This window comes from Schistocerca gregaria, chromosome 8 (genome assembly GCF_023897955.1).
Source record: "Schistocerca gregaria isolate iqSchGreg1 chromosome 8, iqSchGreg1.2, whole genome shotgun sequence".
Lineage (NCBI taxonomy): Eukaryota > Metazoa > Arthropoda > Insecta > Orthoptera > Acrididae > Schistocerca > Schistocerca gregaria.
Window position 1 is genome coordinate 88,031,321 of NC_064927.1, and position 23,728 is coordinate 88,055,048.

Sequence of the window (23,728 nt, forward strand, 5' to 3'; positions counted from 1 at the left end):
CAATTTTAAGAAATCTTAGTTAGTTCTAGCCTTTCTATTAGCTTTGATAGTAGAATTATATAACCATCAGAAAAAAAAAATAATGTGGATCTAGTAAAGACTGTATCCAGCAAGCAACAAAAAGGTTCAGTTTTCAATTCATTGATGAGCAAGGGTGCAAGTAATACTGCCATTACTGAAATAATCAAAATCTTTCACGATCACTTTTTGTATACCATCTCAAATCCAAATTCTTTGTAGAACTGTGTGCAGGATGGCTAGATAGTCTGGGAATATTTTAAGGTTTGGTGCAAATATTATTCCAAATTTTTCCATCAGATATTTGAACTGTGCGTCCATCCTGAGTTCCCTCAGACCTTATGTGCCAGGTAAATCCATGTCCTTAGTGGGGACTATTATTTCCAGTAACCCGTTGATAAAATAGGAAGCATGGGAGAGGCATCCTACCTACCTACCTACCTACCTACCTCCCTCCCTCCCTCCCCATATACTTCTTGACCCACTACCATCACCTAGGATGGCAGGTAGCCTCACATTCTTCCCGAGCGAGCCTCTATGTACTTCAAGGTGTCAGTATATAGCAAAATTCAGTTGATGTAACTCTTTCTTCAAACTCCCCTCAGGTGCACACAGTCTTGTCTAATCTGACGACGAACCCTTCACAACCTGTACAACACCAACTTGTAGTATGCTCTATTCACAGGAACAACAGGACACTGTTAGAAAAGAAGCTTGGGCAACAATTAAGCCTGAAGTGTCAACAGATGTATGGTTATGATCATTTACCAACTGAAGTATTGAAAATTTGTGCACCTTAGTTGTGAAACATAATTTCTGTTACACATTTTTCGAGACAGGCTTAACACTTTTAAAGCCGTGCCAAATTTGTTTTCAATGTTGGAAAGAATGCCATGCCAGTAATATTAAGGGCACAACATCCTGGTGAGGAGTGCCATGCCAGGCATATAATGGCTGTGGCAGTCTTCATTAAAATGTAGCCCCCATTATATTATGTGTGCAGTGTTCTTTCAGCATTTAAGATAATGTAATATTGTGAGCATGACACTCAGTGTCAAATATAAAATGAGGGCCTTTCTACAACATATCAACAAATACGCAAAAGGATTGTAGATGGTCTAGCTGTGCTCAGCAAAACCTACACCACGAGATATGGTGACTTATGAGATAAGTGACTGGGGCTACATAATGGTGCAACAAACGCACCCTGGAGCCGTATAAAGAGCTGTGAGTTTTGGAGCAGTTTTATTCAGGCTGTAGCATCACCACAACGACATCAGGGCCACATTAGATGAAGGGACAGTTGGGCATTGGCAGCTGCAGCCACAGGTTTGAGACTGGGTCAGGCCAGCTGCCACCTGCAGTAAGTCTCTTCTCAGGGACTCGGTGCCACAGCACTGCTGACCTGTCGTCACCAGATTCCTGCCACAGGGTAGTGGGTCGTGTCCCGTGCAAGACTGTCTTTCCTCTTTTGTGCGATGTATGTGAAACAGACCTCAGTCACACAGTTGTGGGTGCTCGGCAACAGAATGTGGTCGCAGAAAGAAGAAGGAACACGTCACTGACATCAGGACCTCAACGCGCTACAGAGTGCAGGCTGCTCAGCCTGACATCAGCGACTCGGAGTGCTGACGTGTGTAGTTCTTCGCTAAGGTGGACGACAGCCGTTGGCTGGCTAGCGTCGGTCTGCCGCACCAGTGTGGGGTGTGACTGCCTCACACGGTCAACGACGAGACACATATTTGAAGTCTAATAAAATACTTCTCTCTTTTACCAGTTTGTCACCAGGCCCCACCAACCGATTGCCCTACTGCTGACCCTATAGAGCCGCAACAGAAATCAGCCCCAATTCTCCAGAGCAGAGTCAGAAGAACTGAAGTCACCGTCTGGACAGCGGGGGCTGTACCGACCCCACAGAACAACACCCGAACCGCAACCCACAGATCTTCACTGGCGGATGAATGAGACTGCTATTTGTGTTTTGGTGACTATCATGGGAGTTGAGAGTTACAGGTCATCATAAGTGTAAAGTACTTTTGTGAGGCCACAGGGACCGGTGGACGTATCCCGGTTTAATGGTAATTCTAAGGATCAATGGCTAGAGCTCGTATAATGTGCACAGTGCAATTTACTTGGGCATTCTGCCCCCTAGTGGCAAATTTCTTGCAGTTGTTTGTTTTACAAATCATTGTTTTGGTCATATGGTGAGACAGTGCAGGGAGCTCAGGTGGCTCTTGATTTTAAGAAATAACTGTGATAGTGTTGTTAACTAAGGAGTGTTCTGTTCTTGTTGAGTTGTTATTGAATTCGTAAATATATGGTTGATGCTATGACAAAATCAGACACACAAGCGCTCTCACTGGTGAGGAAGCTATGCAATAGTTAGTTGATAAGGTAATCTGGTTAAGAAAAGACAATACATTTCCGAATAATGAGCTAGTAGAGAAAAATGAGAAGTTAGGGTTGTAAAAATTGCACAGCATAGGGATTGTTCGAGCTGTTGCAAATGTTGCTACTTCCTTTTGTGATAGTCATCCAAGAATGTGTTATAGTTTGTGGAGGATCTCTTGTCATCAGCAGAGAGGACTTGTTGGACAATAAGTCATTTCAAATTGCAAGATTGTCACTGTCAGTCAGAAGAAGCAAAGTCCTTTGTATGATGCACAGAGGCAGTGGCCAAGCCAGAAACTTTTGAACAGCTCAGAAAAGGATTGGTGCAAATATGTAAGGAACAAAACAGAGGGCAGTTTTTTGTAATCAGTTAAGGCCTAATGAAGCATTAGAGAATTTTGTAAACACGAGTAGCAAAATTAATGTGGATCCATACAAACTGACACAGGACGATGAGGCAAACAGGGTGTTGTTACAGGAAACCAAGCACAGACCATTCAATGGTTTTCTGAGAGATTTAGCACTTGAAATGACCAGGTATTCCATGCAGCAGTTAGACTAGCAATGGAATCCGAAAAGAACAATGTTGTGACAAAGATAAGAGAGTGAGCAAATGTGTGTGTGTGTGTGTGCAAATATAAAGTGCAGAGGCAGTAACATTCATCATGGAATAATGGGGACAGAATGAACTATCAGTGGTTTCATGGTAATAACAGTAGGGGTGGTATGAGGAAGTTGCAGTATTGCTGGAATCATGGTAGGGGTCATCAGGGTAATGACAACCACCCATAAACTCAGGACACCCCAGAACTGCCACAAGGCATTCTCAGTGTGTGCCATAATGGGTGCAGCAGATGGGGAAAGGTTTTTTAGCTTTACACGTGGCCTGTGTGTCAGTGGCCTCGAGAGATTTAGTGGGTAAGGAGGCAATGGGACTCAACCTGTTATAATTTGCACGAGTTAGTGGATAATGAAGTACAGTCACTCAGATCGATAATGGTGAATTTTTAATTCGAAGCAATCAATTTCAGGCAGTACACAGATGAGATGTCTCATGTAAGCAAGGGCTAAAGAATGATTCTAGGGTTGGACTTACTGCCACAGCACCATTTTATAATTGACCTTTGATGACATGTGGAGGAACTTAGTGGGGAAATACTACAGCTAGGAAAAGCTGTCATCATTGTTGATTTGTGACGAGGAATGTCTGTTGTACAAGGCAGTCCAGTTAAACCTTAAGTACAAGCATTAAGGCTTAATTAACATGACTATGTGTCAAAATACAGTGGGAAGTCAATATGAGTGAGTGTGGAGCCTGGCTTACCAGTTGGTAAGTTGTGAATAGTGGAACCGCTAGGGGATGATGATTTGTTAGATGTAGTGTGTTGTTTAGGAAGACGAAGTATTATACACATACAAGAAAGGGATGGAAGATAGGTAATACCCATCAATGTGGATAATTTTGGCACCAAGGAAGTTACATTGTTAACGGGAACTTTAGTGGCAACATTAGGGATGTATGGAGTAACACACTTCGAGTGTTATCTGTCTGGGAGGAGTGACTTACCGTGCCGCTTTGAAGTGGTTACTAGGTTTGAAGAAATGATAGAATGGACATTAAAACTCAGTGAATCTGAGTAAGAAGTAATCCACAAACTAGAAAGACACACAGAAATGTGGACGCACTAACCAGGAAGGTAGAAACTGTACAAGCACTAGACCTTGCCAAGTGGCAAGCAGCACTGAGTGCCGATGGAGAACGTGAGCAGTTAAGTAAGCAGCGGCAGTTCAGCATGCGTGACAGGCTGTTATGTAAGGAGACAATATTAGGACCACAAGCTGTTGTGCTAGAGAAGCTTAGTGAAATACATGATCACATTTTGTCTGGCCACGGAGGATCAGAGTAACAAATCAGAAGCAGAGCTATGTCAGAAAGAAGTACTACTACAGAGGTTGCTGGAAGAGACTAAACTATTTCCACTTATCGGGTTGGATATGTTACGGCTGTTTAACCAAACTCCAGCAGGGGATCTTTTGTGCTAATAGACACCTTCATGTTATATTGAGGTGGTGTCGATGCCAGACCAGTAGGCAGTCAGTCATGCAAACATTTGTCAATATATGGGTGTTGGAGTTTAGGGTGTCAGAGACAATAATCATGGATCAATGGACAGACTCCATGTCAGACATGATGAAGAAACAGACAGTTGTTGAAAGACAAAAAAATTAAGAACTAGTCCACCTCATCTCAGTCAAGTGGCAGCACAACTGGAAGGATGCTTAGTTATTATTTTAACTCATACCATACTGACTGGGAGACATTCATTTTTGTAGTCAATGTGTAGAATTCAAAGTACATGCCAGCACAGAATTTTCGCCATTCTAGATGGTATATGGCAAAAAGGAGGCATTGTCATTCAATACGATTAAGCAAAGAGAGAGCTGAGTGTCAGTCTGAGAATTTGTGAGAACTATGAGAGAAGGTGGGAAAGGTTCAATAAGCGAACACCATGGCATTGGAAAGCCAAAAGGAGGCAGTGAAGCATATGGGAACTTAACTTCAATACAATGTGGACCAGTTGATGGCGGTGTAGAGTTCATATACTCCAAAAGGAAGAGGCAGAAGTTTTTGAAACGGAACAAAGAGCCATAAGAAGTTACTGAAACCACGTTATCTGTGAAAGTGAAGATACAACTGCTAACGAGGTCAACAACTACACATGCCAGACATTTATGACAGTTCAAGGGTGTGCCAGAGTCAATCCCAGGAGGAATCAGTAAAACCAAAGAAAGGAGCAAAAAAATAAGGAGTGGAAGAATGAGTAACATGAGGGGGGGGGGGGGGGGGGGGGGAACATTTAACTTTTAACCATATTTGTTGAAGCCAAGGAGGTAGCCAGTATCTTATGTTTTTGTGATTCTTGCCCCTCCACCCCATGAACCGTGTCTCAGCGATAGAAATAAATGTACTGTAGATCGCAACAGAGGGGTATCTGTTGAGAGGCCAGACATGTGTATGATCCCTAGAGAGGGGCAGCAGTCTTTTCAGTACTTGCAGGGGCAGCAGTCGGGATGACTGACTGATCTGATCTTGTAATAACCAAAATAGCCTTGCTGTGCTACGACTCTGAACAGCTGAAAGCAAGGGGAAAACTACAGCCATAATTTTTCCCAAGGGCATACAGCTCTACTGTATGGTTAAATTATGATGGAAGAAATTTACAGGATTTGAAGACTTATAAAAAGTTGTTAACTATGTTAACCAGAACATGCTCTTTGAAATTCTGGGGGCATCAGGGGTAAAACACAAGAGTGTGAAACGCTATTTACAACTTGTACAGAAGCCAGACAGCCTTAGAGTCAAAGGGCATGGAAAGGAAACAGTGGTTGAGAAGGGACTGAGACAGGGTTGTGGCCTACCGCCGATGTTATTCAATCCGTACGTTGAGCAAGCAGCAAAGGAAACCATGGAAAACTTTGGAGTAAGAATTAAAGTCCAGGGAGAAGAATAAAAATTTTGAGGTTAGCCAATAACATTGTAATTTGGCAGAGCAGTTGAACAGAATGGACAGTGTCTTAAACAGAAGATATAAGATGAACACAAACAAAAGCAAAAAGAGGATAATGAAATATAGTCAAATAAAATAAGGTGATACTGAGGGAATTAGGTTAAGAAATGAGACACTTGAAGAGGACTTTTGCTATATGGGCAGCAAAATAACTGATGACTGGCAAGTGCAAGTTGTGGGGAAGTTCACAGCAGTCTGCCTGAGGCATAATCCATATCACTCCAGGCAGGGGCGTTACCTTCGTAGTCTCAGATGTTATTGAATTTAGCATATGCTAAAATTCAGGAGTAAGTAAGAAACATGTATTTTTTTTCTCCAAAAAAATTCCAGCTCTGAGATACAGGCCTCCAAAGATGACACTATGAACTCCATTTTGAAGACACGAAATTCAGAAATTTTTTTTAAATCTTCGAAACAGGTCTAGATATTTTGTTAGAATTTTTTTTTATTTGAAAGACAATTGCTTTATGATTACAATGGTATCCTCCGTTTCGACATATCTCTCCAAGCTCTTTTAGTGTCACCTTTTGAATTTTTTTATAATTTAAGAAAAAACTTTTTTCAAAAATATCAATCCAGAAAAGTTAGATTTTTTTCTGTTGATTAGCAGCATGTATTACTACATTCTCTGTATAGGAGAGCTTCTACTTTTAAGTTGTAAAGGTTTTTTTTAATCATTTTTTGTAACTTCCAAGGGTAATATGTGTGTTCACTGAAGTTTTCTTACTAATTTCTTCGCTACAATGTTTATTTCTATTGTCTTTCTTGTAGTTATTTCTTGCCACTTTCTTTGTTTCAGTTATTTCTTTTCACTTTCATTGTTGCAGACATTTCTTACACTTTGTTGTAGTTCCCTGTCAGTTTCTTTGTCGTGGTTGTTCATTGCAGATTACTGTATTGTAGTTGTTCAATGCTAATTTGTTTACTGGAGAGGCTTCTAAGAAATCTGAGGCCATCCAGTGAGTTCTGCACTTCTGTGAGGAATTTGCCAGTTAACACAGTTTGAAATGTCTTCTGACTGGGGCCACAGGAGAGTGAAGTAAATGGAAATGCTGTGTGGCTAGGGCCTCCTGTCAGGTAGACCATTCGTCTGGTGCAAGTCTTTCGAGTTAACACCACTTCGGCAACTTGTTTGTCAATGGGGATGAAATGATAAGGACAACACAACACCAACACCAACACCAACACCCAGTCCCTGAGTGCAGAAAATCTCCAACCCAACCGGGAGTCGAACCCGGGCCGTTAGGTACAACATTCCATCGCGCCGACCACTCAGCTGCCAGGGGCGGACAGCAGAGTGAAGTGTGCTGACTATTTTCATATCCATAAAAGAGTAATATATAAGACAGACAAAAAAAGCAAACTTTGTTCAGGTTGGGAATAAGTGTTCTCATTTGAAGTCTATGTTTCCAATGACAACTATTTGTGTTCTAAGTGTTTTGACAGAATAACAACAATGACAATATCTGAACAAGGTGAACTCCCATGGTGCAGATGATAGTGATTTTGCATCAATAGAGGAAGCATTAAAAACCTTGAGCAAGTCGAATACAGAGGTAGGTGTTAGTACTGACAGTGAAGTCTCTAGGCATCAAGAAAGTGCAGAGAAATTGCAACAGCTATGGATGAATACAGTACAGTAAAACTGACCGCACTCTTCAAAGTAGAAATTTCATCTTCAGAAGAAAATGAACCAAATCACTCTAGCACCTCTTGATAGGAATTTATCACAAATATCAATTGAGCTGTTGAATAATGTGCATCAAACAGTGATAAGGTGCAAGTTTTAACTATTATTCCTAAGACATTATCAAAGTAAACAATTTTGAATCACATTTCATCAGTATCAAAGTACATGGTAGAAAAATCATGAAATGTGAGGTCTGTGAAAGGAGTCTTTGGAAGACCAGATTCCTATTACAGTCATCCAGTAGAAGCAGCTCAAGTTTCAATAAGGCAGTCTTTTTTATCTGGAAGATAAATGGGACTGTTCTCGCCAGAGTACCAACCAAAAGAGACACTATAACTGTAACAGCTCAAGGTAAAACACTTGTGAAAGTGAAGAGGTACATGACTCGCAGTATTAAAGAAACTTCTGCAATTTTTAAGAGCAACTATAAAACTTCACATATTGGAAGATCAAACTTTTATGCACTACAACCTAAGTGGGTAGTTCCACACCCACATAGAGATGTCTGTTTATGTGTGTCCTGCATGGAGTTTTAACTTTGTGTGGTAACTCTGAAGAACTTCCTGGAGCATGTGACACCTGATACCTTGGTTGCACATGTGAAATCTTTGGTAGTCTGTGATGTAAAGCAAGAGATTGCCCCGGAAATAGAGGGCGTCTTTACAGGCTCTTGGCCTGGAAGACGTAGCAGATAACTCAGCAGAAATTACATATGTGACATAGGAGGAAAATAAACCAATTAAGAAAACTGTTGCCTTTGACAGTTTCATTGATGAACTTGGTAAATGGCCAGTGAAAGCAGTAGCACACCAGCATCTGAAGAAATTGCAACAATAACACACTGCAGAAGTGGAAGGGGGTGTACAGGCTGAAGAATTATGTTTCGTGCTTCACTATGATTTTGCTGAGAACTGGTCTGTAATTCTCCCACAAGAAGTACAAGGGTATCATTGGAGTAATGACCAGGTTTTAATTTTTGTAGAAGTGACATATTTTCAAAAAAAAAAAAAAAAAAAAAAAAAAAAAAAAAAAAAAAAAAAAAAAAAAAAAAAAGACAGCATGTGTTGCTCGGTATACAGTGCTTCTGGCCACGGGAAGGGGCCTTGTGGTGGTGAAGCGGCCTGCTGAAGCACCATGGTATAAAACAATCCTTCCAAACCAAATACAAAACAGATTGCACAGAAGTTGTATAAATTTAAATCTAAGTCTTTGGACCTTTCACATACATTTTGGAACCATTTAAAATGCTTGAAAAATGAGTCTCTTACTCACCTTTCAAAACTAAAATTATGTTAAATACGGCTAAGTTTTGATTTTTATGAGCCTGTTATGTAATAATGTGGTAATAAAACAGGTTTTATGTATGGGAAAAATTTCAACTGTTTATAAAACCTGTTCAACCAAAAAGTAGACGCTCTCCTTTTCAGGGAATGTAGAACCCTATGGTATTAATCAATAGAGAAAAAAAAAAAAAAAAAAAAAAAAAAAAAAAAAAAAATTATGAACTGGCACTTTTGAAAAAAAATCCACAAATTATAAAAAAAAGTTTAGAATGTTATAGTGAAAGAATGTCCAAATGGAGGATTTCTTTGTAATTGTAAAGCAATTTTATTTCAACTATACATGACGATAGTATCTGTTCCCGAAAGAACAGTTACCGTAGATGGCCATGCAGCTATGCTAGAAATGAAATGATAATTAAATGGACACCCTAGCTGCAAACAGGCGTTGATGTACTTCATTATGGATATGTTGAAAATGTGTGCCCCAACCGTGACTCAAACCCAGGATCTGCTTACATGGCAGACGCTCTATCCATCTGAGCCACCGAGGGCACAGAGCATAGCGCGACTGCAGGGACTTATCTCAGGTGCACTCGAATGTAGTGGTGTGGACGTGTTGGGAATGTGGGTCTCACGGGGAGCGTGCAAGGGATAAGTCCCTGCAGTCGCGCTATCCCCTGTGCCCTCGGTGGCTCAGATGCATCTGCCATGTAAGCAGGAGATCCCGGGTTCGAGTCCAGGTCGGGGCACACATTTTCAACATGTCCCTAATGAAGTACATCAACACCTGTTTGCAGCTAGGGTGTCCATTTAATTATCATTTCAATTATATTTCAAATAAAAAACAACAACAAAATATCTAGAACTGTTTCAGAGATACAGAATTTTAAATTTTTTTCCAAAATTCATATATTCAAAATGGTATGCGCAGCGTCATCTTTGGAGGACTGCATTTCAGAGCAGAAATTTTTTTTGTAGAAAACAAAAAAAATACATGTTCCTTATTTAGTCCTTCATTTTAACATTTGCTAAATTCAATAACAAGGTAAGATTTTGCCCTATTCTGCGTGAATTGATATGGACTATGTCCTACCAATTTTTACAAGAGATTCATGTAACAGAAAATTCTGTGTACATCTTTTTATTGAGCAGTGCTACTGACTTCTTAGTTTAATTACAGTTTAGAGTACAACCACCAGTGGGTTTCTTTATCACACATTCCCAGTCCTGGATACACATTTCTACGAAGTGTCAGAGGACAAAGCTAGAAAAGTGTCTTTTAAGAATCTACACTTTTGTTTCCTCCAGGATGCCTGAATTTTTTACAGGTTTGATTAATTTGCTGTAGAATGTCATTAGGAAAACTATACTGCCTGCCATATGATGTCACTGAGGGTGCTGGAATTACCGCAATAAAGTGCTGTTTTTGAACTCGGCACTTGTCACTACTTGATGGAAACTATTTTAGTGTCCACAAAGCTTATTAAAGCATCCATCACCTCAGCAAAAGTCTCTCAATATTTCCAATCCACCACTCTTTTGCATATATGTATGTAGTGTGTTGTCCTGGCAGGAGATACAATGTTGATAAATCTCCTTCATTACTGTCACTAATTTTGGCCTTAACAGAATCTGTATCATCTGAAAATATGCTGACCTGAATTGTTGATTCAGCAACTGGCCTAAAATGATGATTTTATCTAGTTCCTGTTGAAGTACGCCACGTTAAAACAACTCTCCTTGTAACACTAATTTCCTTCAATTTCTTCTTTAGTTGATCAAAGGAAATTTGATAACACTTTTGCAGACACTTTGATATGATAGCTGAACCTCATTTTCACTACAGTGTCTCCTTAGGCAGCTGAACTGAGGCTCCGGACACACTACCTCTCACAAGCAGCAGAAGAGCAAGGATCACCACAGGCTGGCCATTAATGCTCTAGGTGTAGAAGCGATACATATCGGGCCTCCGGCCAGGACAACATGCAGCATGCATTTATGAAAAAGAGTGGTGAACTGAAAATATCTGTGGGATTCTGCTGAGGAAAAGGATGTTTAATAAGCTTTATGCACCCACGTGGCCAAAAAAATTCATTTATTGGCCATCAAGGAGTGACAAGGGTTGGGTTTGGAACTTCACATTACTGCATTTATTCCAGCACTCTCAGTGACACTGTCTCGTTGGCAGTATAGTTTCCCTCATGGCATTCTATAGCAAATTAATGATACCTGTAAAAAAAAAATCAAAGTAGAAACATAATCTTAGAATTCTAAAAAAAAGACCTTTTCCAGCTTTGTTCTCTGACACTTCAAGAAATGTACAATCAGGTCTGAGATCCTGTATAAGTAAACCCGTATCACTCTTGAGAACCTGTAGTAAAGGAACTGCTGCTGCATAGCTATCACCCATAGCCCCTTTTCACGATGGGAATGACAGTTTTCTCACTCTGAAAGAAACTGGCAGTTGTTAAACCACAATGGGGCATAGCAACTCATTCACACAATTTTTCCTCAGTTTACATAAACCACAAGCTATGTGAACACACAATATGCTGGACTTTAAACTGGAATTAAGCTAGCATGTCAATAGCAATGCATAATAAAAAGACATACTCAAGATTTTCTATATCATAAATCCTTTCCAAAAAAGTCACACACTCTGCCATGAATTTCCCCACAGTTCCACAATGTGACAATGGTGTAAAGCTTTGTACCAGTTTTACAACCACAATGTTCGGTGTTTTTGTAGTGCACCGTTTAAGTTTTAAATTTATAATCAGTTTGATTCTATAGTTAGCGTAACAGAAAAACAGGCTGAAATATGTCATGATTAGTCATGATAAAAGACAGACAGTGTTTTCTTTCCCAAGTTGTTCTGGCTCATCTCATTTCCTAATCAGGATTTTCAATATTACCTTCCTCAGAGTACTAAACAAATGTAGAAGGGGAGGAGAGGGGGGACAGCGGTGTGGGGAGCTTATATAAAGCTTTTTTAAGGAATTTTTGTACAAATTGGCTAAAAATAGCCATTTTTGGCGTTTTTACAAAAATCAACTTTGCCCTCAATCTGTTAACTGCTGGAAAGCAGTAGGAGTATGTCCCTTATATTCTAAAACCTTATATTGGTATGTTATTACATTCAAAGTTTCAGATTTATCCTACAATTTCTTTCAGACATATAAGAAGCTAAATTTCACATTTTTTGCATCTAGTGTAGCTATAGAAAAAACAATTTTCCTTCAGGGAAAGAAATAAACACAACAGTAAAAATAGCCTGGAGTGCTTTAGGTAAACACTAATGGGTTTTCAAAACTAAGTTTCTCTGAAAAAAAAAAAGAGGTTTAAAATCACTGCATATTAACATCTTCCAACTTGTAGCAGTTCGACATGGATTTTTAATGGAGAAACCATTCAAAAACTGATCACTGCTAACTGAGGAATGAAATAGTGCATTCTGCAATTATTAAGAGAAACAAAAAAAAGAAATTGATCAGGTAACAGACTGGAGTCAAACACACAAATACAACTAGTGAGAAATGCTGTTAATGATGACTACTCTGTCAAAAACCAAATTCTGTAACACATCAGTTGTGATTAGCAGCACAGACATGTAATTAGGGTTATATCTACCAGCACATCAAAGCTTTAGGGGTGAAAACATTTTCTATAGCACATCCTCAATTCCTGCCAGCCATCCAACTTCAGCTTCAGTTAAAAACTAATGTGGGTCTAGCGGACCTCTATGTACAATTCTCTGCCCTCCTCCAACTCCATCTCTGCCCCAACAGTGCAGACTGACTGCCATGTCATCTTCAGCACTAGGTATGACTGGATGTAGAGGGACATGTGATCAGCAAACCACTCTCCCAGCCATCGTCAGCTTTCATGACCAGAGTCACTACTACTACATCAAGTAGGTCATCAACTGGCCTCACAAGGCCTGAGTGCATCGCACTTGCCAAAAGCGACTGGCAGAACTAGACATTCACCCATCCAAATGCTAACCAAGCACAACACTGCTCCACTTTGGTGATCTGATGGGGACCGTTGTTACCATTGTGGGAAGCCCTTTGGTTCCTCCTCCTACTCCCTCTTTAACTTTTGCTAGTGTTGTCCTCCCCCCATGAACCATGGACCTTGCTGTTGGTGGGGAGGCTTGCGTGCCTCAGCGATACAGATGGCCGTACCGTAGGTGCAACCACAACGGAGGGGTATCTGTTGAGAGGCCAGACAAACGTGTGGTTCCTGAAGAGGGGCAGCAGCCTTTTCAGTAGTTGCAGGGGCAACAGTCGGGATGATTGACTGATCTGGCCTTGTAACACTAATCAAAACAGCCTTGCTGTGCTGGTACTGCGAACGGCTGAAAGCAAGGGGAAACTACGGCCGTAATTTTTCCCGAGGACATGCAGCTTTACTGTATGATTAAATGATGATGGCATCCTCTTGGGTAAAATATTCCGGAGGTAAAATAGTTATCACGAGAAAGAAAACTGGCGTTCTACGGATCGGAGCGTGGAATGTCAGATCCCTTAATCGGGCAGGTAGGTTAGAAAATTTAAAAAGGGAAATGGATAGGTTAAAGTTAGATATAGTGGGAATTAGTGAAGTTCGGTGGCAGGAGGAACAAGACTTTTGGTCAGGTGACTACAGGGTTATAAACACAAAATCAAATAGGGGTAGTGCAGGAGTAGGTTTAATAATGAATAGGAAAATAGGACTGCGGGTAAGCTACTACAAACAGCATAGTGAACGCATTATTGTGGCCAAGATAGATACGAAGCCCACACCTACTACATTAGTACAAGTTTATATGCCAACTAGCTCTGCAGATGATGAAGAAATTGAAGAAATGTACGATGAAATAAAAGAAATTATTCAGATAGTTAAGGGAGACGAAAATTTAATAGTAATGGGTGACTGGAATTCGAGTGTAGGAAAAGGGAGAGAAAGAAACATAGTAGGTGAATATGGATTGGGGCTAAGAAATGAAAGAGGAAGCCGCCTAGTAGAATTTTGCACAGAGCACAACTTAATCATAGCTAACACTTGGTTTAAGAATCATGAAAGAAGGTTGTATACGTGGAAGAACCCTGGAGATACTAAAAGGTATCAAATAGATTATATAATGGTAAGACAGAGATTTAGGAACCAGGTTTTAAGTTGTAAGACATTTCCAGGGGCAGATGTGGACTCGGACCACAATCTATTGGTTATGACCTGTAGATTAAAACTGAAGAAACTGCAAATATGTGGGAAATTAAGGAGATGGGACCTGGATAAACTGAAAGAACCAGAGGATGTACAGAGTTTCAGAGAGAGCATAAGAGAACAATTTACAGGAATAGGGGAAAGAAATACAGTAGAAGAAGAATGGGTAGCTCTGAGGGATGTAGTAGTGAAGGCAGCAGAGGATAAAGTAGGTACAAAGACGAGGGCTGCTAGAAATCCTTGGGTAACAGAAGAAATATTGAATTTAATTGATGAAAGGAGAAAATATAAAAATGCAGTAAATGAAGCAGGCAAAAAGGAATACAAACGTCTCAAAAATGAGATCGACAGGAAGGCAAAAGTGCTAAGCTGGTGTGGCTAGAGGACAAATGTAAGGATGTACAGGCTTATCCCCCCTGGGTCTAAGACAGATACTGCCTACAGGTAAATTAATGAGACCTTTGGGGAAAAGAGAACCACTTGTATGACTATCAAGAGCTCAGATGGAAACCCTGTTCCAAGCAAAGATGGGAAAGCAGGGAGGTGGAAGGAGTATATAGAGGGTCTATACAAGGACGACATACTTGAGGACAATATTATGGAAATTGAAGAGGACGAAGATGAAATGGGAGATACGATACTGTGTGACGAGTTTCAGAGCACTGAAAGACCTGAATCATAACAAGGCCCCGGGAGTAGACAACATTTCATTAGAACAACTGACGGCCTTGAGAGAGCCAGTCCTGACAAAACTCTACCATCTGGTAAGCAAGATGTATGAGACAGGCGAAATACCCTCAGAGTTCAAGAGGAATATAATAATAGTTCAAGAGGAATATAATAATTCCAATCCCAAAGAAAGCAGGCGTTGACAGATGTGAAAATTACCGAACTATCAGTTTAATAAGTCACAGCTGCAAAATACTAATGCAAATTCTTTATAGACGAATGGAAAAACTGGTAGAAGCGGACCTTGGGGAAGATCGGTTTGGATTCCGTGGAAATGTTGGAACACGTGAGGCAATACTAACCTTACGGACTTATCTTAAAAGAAAGATTAAGAAAAGGCAAACCTACGTTTCTAGCATTTGTAGAATTAGAGAAAGCTTTTGACAATGTTGACTGGAATACTCTCTTTCAAATTCTAAAGGTTGCAGGGGTAAACTACAGGGAGCATAAGGCTATTTACAATTTGTACAGAAACCAGATGGCAGTTATAAGAGGTGAGGGGCATGAAAGGGAAGCAGTGGTTGGGAAGGGAGTGAGACAGGGTTGTAGCCTCTCCTCAATGTTATTCAATCTGTATATTGAGCAAGCAGTAAAGGAAACAAAAGAAAAATTCGGAGTAGGTATTAAAATCCATAGATTAGAAATAAAAACTTTGAGGTTCGTCGATGACATTGTAATTCTGTGAGAGACAGCAAAGGACTTGGAAGAGCAGTTGAATGGAATGGACAGTGTCTTGAGAGGAGTATATAAGATGAACATCAACAAAAGCAAAACGAGGATAATGGAATGTTGTCGAATTAAGTCGGGTGATGCTGAGGGAATTAGATTAGGAAATGAGACACTTAAAGTAGTAAAGGAGTTTTGCTATTTGGGGAGCAAAATAACTGATGATGGTTGAAGTAGAGATGATATAAAATGTAGACTGGCAATGGCAAGGAAAGCGTTTCTGAAGAAGAGAAATTTGTTAACATCGAGTATAGATTCAGTGTCAGGAAGTCGTTTCTGAATGTATTTGTATGGAGTATAAGCCATGTATGGAAGTGAAACATGGACGATAAATAGTTTGGACATGAAGGGAATAGATGGTTTCGAAATGTGGTGCTACAGAAGGATGCTGAAGATTAGATGGGTAGATCACATAACTAATGAGGAGGTACTGAATAGAATTGGGGAAAGAGGAGTTTGTGGCACAACTTCACCAGAGGAAGGGATCAGTTGGTAGGACATCTTTTGAGGCATCAAGGGATCACAAATTTAGCACTGGAGGGCAGCGTGGAGGGTAAAAATCGTAGAGGGAGACCAAGTGATGAATACACTAAGCAGATTCAGAAGGATGTAGGTTGCAGTAAGTACTGGGAGATGAAGAAGCTTGCACAGGATAGAGTAGCACGGAGAGCTGCATCAAACCAGTCTGAGGAATGAAGACCACAACAACAACAACAACAACAACAACAACAACAACAACTCTTTTTCTTTACAAATAAAGGAAACCTCTATATTAAAGTTAGCATTTGTGATATTTCTGTTTGTGCTCATGTGGACATAAATGTAGTGTCAAGGCTGACATCAACACGCATACTTATACTATTGTTTACAGCAGTCACGAAGTTATGCAAGACATTCTTCTGATGAATACTTTTGTGTCCTCATGTACAACTATATGATGATATAACAATACGAGAGGAGGAAAGTTGCTACTCACCATATAGTGGAGATGCTGATCTGTGATAGGCACAATAAAAAAGATTCACACAATCATAGCTTTTGGCCATTAAGGCCTTTGTCAGCAGTAGACACACACAAAAGCAGTACTTGCCATTTCAAATTTAGATAACACATTTTACTTGCATTCCTTAATTCTTCCTTTTGCCCTTCATATAAATAATATTATGAGGTTTGTGTAATAACATATGTGAATTTACTCTGTGGCTGATAGAGGATCTGTAGTCTCCGTTCAATCGAGAAGCGTTATGCCTGATGGGACACATTAAAGTGTGGGATGCATACAACAGTGGCTCTTTGGATAGTGCTGATTTAACAAATGTGTCAATCAATTAATAGCTTTTCCACATTCAAAAGCAGAAGGTGAGTTTACTGTGCCCAAGATTGGATCAGATTCACTTGACATTCAGTAGATACAGAGTATGGCACACGTAAGACATATTTACAGAGAAAAAAATATACGCTAATGCATCTTATACACACATGAAATAATCCTCATGAATCTGGAATAAATCCAAAGATCTCAAACATATTTTCACTTAAAAAGTAATAACAGACTCGTCGCAAAAAATGTAAATGTACAAATATACAGATGTGCACATGATAATTCTTAAGCTGCTGTAGCCGCACATCCCCAAAGAGAAAAATCAATTTAGAAAACTTATTTAGATTGATAAGTTTACTGTACTGAAGCTGTACAGAAAACAGATTTTACATGAAGCTCACATTATTTGATATTAACAAAATATACATGTCAGTTGGTTCTACAAAGCAATTTGTCAATGGAGTAGGTGTTAGCCAACAATACCACATCCTTTAGGCTCCTCTTCAACCAAAATTTACTGGTAGTTAAGTTTTATATAGCTGTTGGCTAGTTATTGAAAATGTGTGTTCCTTAACAACTGACAGCTTTCTGGACCAAAGCAAGTAGTTTCAAATATTTGTGAAGACTCTTCTTATTTCTAGTGATGATTCCATAAATTGAGTTGTTGGTCAAAAAATAAATAAATAAAGAGATAGAATTTATGACAAATTTCATTAAGAAATAAATACATTAGAAAGCAGTAGCTAGTCTCCCCAGTTCCATGAAACAGCTTCTGTAGGACGTTCTTTACATCACAAATAATTTTATTACGTGTTTTTGCACTCTAAGAACTTTAGCTTGGCTTGACAAGTTACCCCAATAAAATTTCCATTTTGGAAGCATAGTAATTTTTTTTTTTCCTCCACCCATCTGACATCTGCATTGAAAACAAAAATTTATTCACACACTTCAGCAGTTCTGTGGTAAAATTCACCCCACTGTATTCATTACCAGGCTGTACTCCCAAGAACTTCACACAGTCAACTTCTATCTGCTCATCATATTTTAAGCAGGCACTGCCTTACGAATTATGAATTGCACATTATGTGCTTTTCCGAAGTATAATTGCAAAGAATTGGCTAGGAACCATTTAATGGCCATGAACATATAATTAACAACCAATATTTCTAACCTTAAGTGCCCACTCTGCTCTGGGCCATCTATTTAAATGACAAACTTCCCTTAACTGCTGTATCATATGCACATCCCTACATCTACACCCGAATTGGAGAAACAGTGTTGCACAGCCAAAGTATTAGCAATTATCAGTGCTCATTTAAATGTCTAGATGAGGGTAGTGGAGCAAACAGTTACCAACTGCATACAAGTGTACCTACATTATATTACTGGATGAAGCTCCTGTCAATTTACACTGTGAAGTTGACAGATCACACATCAACTATATGAATCAACAGCTTCGGAATGGGGAAACTGGCTGGAGGATCTTCTGTAGTTCTTACAGTAGTTTCAATATCAATGCGATGGATGTCACACAGGGCTGAGGCATCATCAGCAACAGCTGTGTACTGTTCTACATTCACATACATACACTGCCAATGTAGGGGGCATGTGGGGAACATTCTTCCTACTCATATTAGACGCTCTCTCTTCCATTTCATTCCCACAAACCAGGGAACTATAATTCCGTGTTAAGTAATTTACAAATAGTTTTGACATCAGACACCTTTGGGTTCACTCTGTTGCCGTATGTACCGTGTGAGGCAGTAAAAACAAAATACTGCGCTCCCTCATACCATGATGATTGTGTCTGCCTTCAAAATAATCACGCCCTCTAGCGATCTCAATTGCATCTCTCCAATAATTAACGTAGTCTACATTCCGCAAGTGCCCCAAGTCCTTATTACCATCAGCCTGTACACACGTTATAATAATGGTAATCATTTACTGTATAGCGATTTACAACACACTGCTTTACGAATTAATTCGCATACCTGTATGCCTTCCAACTTTATTGTCTTCTTACCGCTTGTGCATTCTTCGGCTTCCTGTAAACGAAAATGGCATTGAAATAGTATTCTTCACATATACAAACGTTGAAACACAGCTTCCATTCATATGTTGACTTCAGCATACTTGGTCGTTGGTTCCTAAATTTAGATGTCTCGGTTTACCACTCCCGAACGATTCGTTCTTTTCAATAAACTGTTCCTGAAACACAAATAAGTACATGCGAGGTAACTAGTACATGCCTATCAAATGAATCAGTTGTTTTATATGAAGCCTAAATGTACCCATAACAACATAATACACAGTACGAAGCTCATTCACGTAAAAATACACAAAAACATAGAAAAATAGACAACACCTTTACCTTTGCGTAAACTGTCCCCATCGTTCCAACTGTCACTTTCCTATGCTGCACATAATCGCAAACCCGGCGTCTCTACTATTATTTTTTTGAAGCAGCGTACGACCTCACCCACCCTTACATCATCTTTGATATAGTCCTCTGATGTAAACACACAGACGGGAGTAATATGTATTTCAAAAATGAGACCTACATATTTTATTACACGTGTCATTGGCGAGAATAGTTGCCACGCTATTTTTATTAGGTTTTTTTCTCAGAACAAAAACAAACGTCTATGGAGTTCAGGAATCTTTCAAAATTGTGACAATGGCCAGTTTATTCCAAGTTGTGGAACATGGTGAAAAATTACTTTTCGTACAGTAGCAAGTGAGTTCAATCAAAGTGAGCGAAGAGCAGCTTGAAATCCCCTCTTTTTAGCCCACTCTTTAATTAATAGACCATTAACTACAGTTTTTGATGCCAGTGAACTTATGAGAATCAGAGTTTATATTTAGTTTGAAAATTGCAATGATCACTGGAAAACTGGATAAACAGGATCTCTGTTGAGCGTAAGTAAATATGGGACGTATGGGTGTCGTTAAAACAATTGGTGGTCACTAACTTGAAAATACCTGCACATACCTTTCTACATCTACATCCATACTGTGCAAACAAACGTGAAGTGCATGGCAGACAATACGTCATTTATTATATATATATATTGTATGACAATGAGTGTGAGCGGAAGAAGCAATAAAACCACGAACAGTTGATTTTGCTTGTGTTTATATGGTTGCATGCACGCCTACGGCATTCTCACATTTGTGATACTATGTAAGCCTACATGCCTCCATTCAGCTCTTTTTTTATTGACTATTTAACATCGGAATACATTTACACTCTTGATAATTACTATGTGATCGAAATTGGCAAATAGTGCCGAATAATAATTGATTAAAATAAGACACCACCATCGATATAGTGACGCCTTTGAGTAACTACCATTGTTGCCATCCTCATTTATCATTATTATTGACACATTTAATTGTAATGAAGCTATAACGCTTTTTTAAAAATTATGGCCTATATAAGTCTTTAGTGCGTAAATGTAAAAAAATTAAGTTAAAGGCTATATGACCACATATTTGTTTCAATGTACCACATTTATTTTGTGCAAATGTTCTAGCATCTGGCCTCTCCTCCATAATCAACATACACCAGCCCATGCATTGCAACAAGCGACGCCTCTATCCATGTTCTCTCCTTTTTTTTTTCTCTCCAGTTTTCCAATGAGTTCCATTATAGCTCCTCCATCATGAAAATAATTGCTGCATTCCTGAAATTTTCCCAGAAAAAAAAACCTGTGGTTAATCTTTGTAAAATGGCTACAAGTGCTATAAGAACTGCATTGAAAACCAAACTCAAACCAGAATTTTCTTCTGTCAGGTAATAAATTTATATAACGAAGTGTGCAAAGAGACAAATTGCTAAAATACATCTCTATAAAAGAGCAGCCAAAACATACTTCTTAAGTAATGCATACTGCACAAAGATCACCTAGAGGGCAGAGTAGGAGTTAATAATGAAAATAGACAACCACAACACTGTCACATTACAGTGTATGATCACAATGTTCCAGATCCATGTTCACTTGTCAAATTTTGCGTGCATTAAATACAAAAAATAGTACCAACTGGTATTTTCTACGACCTAAGGTGTTTGAGTGTGTGAATCACAGTATTCTCCTAGATAAATTGAGGTTTTAAGGGATTGATGGTATAGCCAGTCAATGGATAATGTCATCTAATCAAAAGAATGTAGAATGTTGTACTTAGTAATCCAACCAATATAGTCCAGGCATGTTATTCTGACTGGGAAGAAATCATGTGTAGAGTTCGCCAAGGGTTAATTTTAGGTCCACTATTGTTCCTCATATCTGGAAATCATCTTTCATCTAATATGTTTCTCCGACATGATAATATTGCACTTGGCCTCTGGCGGGCATTATTGAAAACAGGCAATGGTGTTACCTTAAACAAATACTATAGTGTGTAAGGAAAATGCATCACATTGTGAATGATTTCAAGACAAATGTGCATATACTATCAAGGGCTTCTGCATGTCCTCATGAAATATCACAAAAACTTCCAGGTACAATAATACTTTGACCAACTAATATGACAAGCAGAATTTGTTCTTTTTTTTTTTTTGCAGATGACACTTATTATAATCAATTGAAGTATAGACACGGAAACAGAAGGAATGACCAGTAAACAGTGCTGGTTTCCTGCAAATGGCCTCTCAATTTTAGAAAGACAACACATTCATTCCAAACATATCAGTACTACACCAATGATAAGTATAACACATAGTGAGAAAATAATGTGGTACCTTCAAAATTCTAATCTGCCCATACTGATGAGAATTTATAAACTTGAAAAAGCATATTTTGAAACTCTTAAAACAACTCAGTTCTGCCACATTTGCTCCTAGAATCATTGCAAATCTTGTGGAAGGGAGAAATAAATAAGCTGACATAATTGCATATTTTAATTCAACAATGTCATATGGAAAAATGATTTGGGGTAACACATCTTTAAGGGAGAAAGTCTTCATAGCTCAAAGATGTGCTGTAAGAATAATACAAGATGCTCACTAATGATCTTATAGACATCTATTCGAGAATTTGGGTGTTCTTACTACTGTTTCACAGTGTATTTTTCCCTCATGAAGTTTATTGTAGCACTGCAGTTCAAAAGTAACAGGAATGTACACAATTACAGTACCAGAAGGAAAAAATTACAGTACCAGAAGGAAAAAATTACAGTACCAGAAGGAAAAAATTACATTTGTTACTCCATATTAAGTTTGTCTTTAGTACAAAAAGGGCTGCACAGTGCTGCAGCTAAAATTTTTGATTACTTACCAAGGGATATAAAATGTCTGACAGACAGCAAAGTAAAACTTAAAAACAAACCGAAAGTTTCTCCTTAACAACTCTTGTTCCGTAGAAGAATTTCTGTTGTTGCAAAGTGCATTAGGTGGTGGGGAGTAATTACTATGCAAAATGATATGTGGAACATGAAACTAACTAAAAATGTTTTTACAAGCAAATGTGCCAAAATGCATGGTGCATGATAGAAATGTTTTGTCATTATCCTGCACTCAACATCTCTTTCCAGTTTTCCAAATGGACTGAACAGAGGATTTTTTTTTCCCTTCTTATTTTTGCTGGCGTCACCTTGGATGGCTATGGTGAATGAGTTCTCACTCAAATTGTGTATGATCAAAATAACATTGTACAATGGGGGAAAAAAGGAAAGAAGCATTTCTGCTGATAACAGTGACTTCATGCTTCTGATGGAGAGTACTCTGTCCTGACATCTTGCTTTAAGTTTTCCGTGGTTTTCTTACATTCAGGCAAATTCCAGGATGGTTCCTTCAGCAACGTCATGGCCAAGTACCTGTCCTATCTTCCTGAAACGTGTTGTTTTGTCCCTGCTGGATCTCGTGAGTGCACAGTAGTTAATGATAGTTGGTAAATGACGCAATCGGCCACAATTGTGGATGGTCTGTTACTCACCAAATATACGTATGTAATCTATGAACATGTATAGCAGAGATTTTTTTCATTGTTTTATAATGTATCCTGTATCATAGTTAGATGGTCCCTGTATGGGATGAATGAATGAATGAATGAATAAATAAATAAAAACTATGCTTAGATGAGGACGTGTCAAGAAGCAATTCTCTTGCTTCTCCTTCAACAGCCCCTAAAATTCACATTACCGGAAGGAAGATCAGGTCTACTGTGCCGTCGACATTGAGGTCATTAGAGAGAGCACAAGCTCGGATTAAGTCTGGAATGGAGAATGAAATCGGCTGTGCCCTTTCAAATGAACTATCCCGCCTGGAGATATTTAGGGAAATCACGGAAAACCTAAATTTGGAAGTCCAGATATGGGTTTGAGCTGTCGGGCTTCCGAATGAGAGTCCAGTGTGCTACCCACTGGGCCATCTAGCTTGATCATTAACAGAAAGAGGACCTCATTTGTCTTACAAACTACCCGTCTCACATGGAAACCCTAATGAAATTTGGTATGAAGTTTCACTCCTATACACTTAAAATTAGCAACAAATTGCTACATTCCATCCTGTATTTTTCATTGTTTGATTTACTTAAAATTAGGTGTCATAAGAGTATCTCTTACACTAACTTGGATCCAAATGTTGTCCTGGATTTTCTTGAACAGAAATTAAACAACTTGCTCTTGCTTACATTAATGCTCCTGCCGTTTGTATTCACCCAGCTCTATGTTGTTGCAAGGTAATGCCAGCGAAGTCACTCAATCCCGTAATAGCTCTGACACATTCTCTGAGACTTCCTTTGTAACAATTATGCTCTGTTCTCTCCTGCAGAAACAATCTTACCCAAGGTCCTAC

The 23,728-nt window shown here is 39.1% G+C and overlaps 1 protein-coding gene and 1 long non-coding RNA gene across 2 annotated transcripts in view; one reads left to right on the forward strand and one right to left on the reverse strand.

Moving 5' to 3' along the window:
• Window positions 1-19,977, reverse strand: part of LOC126285341 (sorting and assembly machinery component 50 homolog B) — a 110,764-nt gene extending 90,787 nt beyond the window's left edge. The window contains exons 1-3 of the mRNA XM_049984657.1: window positions 19,307-19,977; window positions 19,069-19,143; window positions 18,927-18,980 (exon numbers count right to left, since the gene is read on the reverse strand). Of these exons, the coding sequence (XP_049840614.1) occupies window positions 18,927-18,980; window positions 19,069-19,143; window positions 19,307-19,327 (150 nt within the window). The 5' untranslated portion in view covers window positions 19,328-19,977. The remainder of the gene's footprint in view (window positions 1-18,926; window positions 18,981-19,068; window positions 19,144-19,306) is intronic.
• LOC126285342 (uncharacterized) overlaps window positions 19,849-23,728 on the forward strand; it is a 173,557-nt gene continuing 169,677 nt past the window's right edge. Inside the window, exon 1 of the long non-coding RNA XR_007551622.1 lies at window positions 19,849-20,119. This is a non-coding gene — a long non-coding RNA (uncharacterized LOC126285342). The remainder of the gene's footprint in view (window positions 20,120-23,728) is intronic.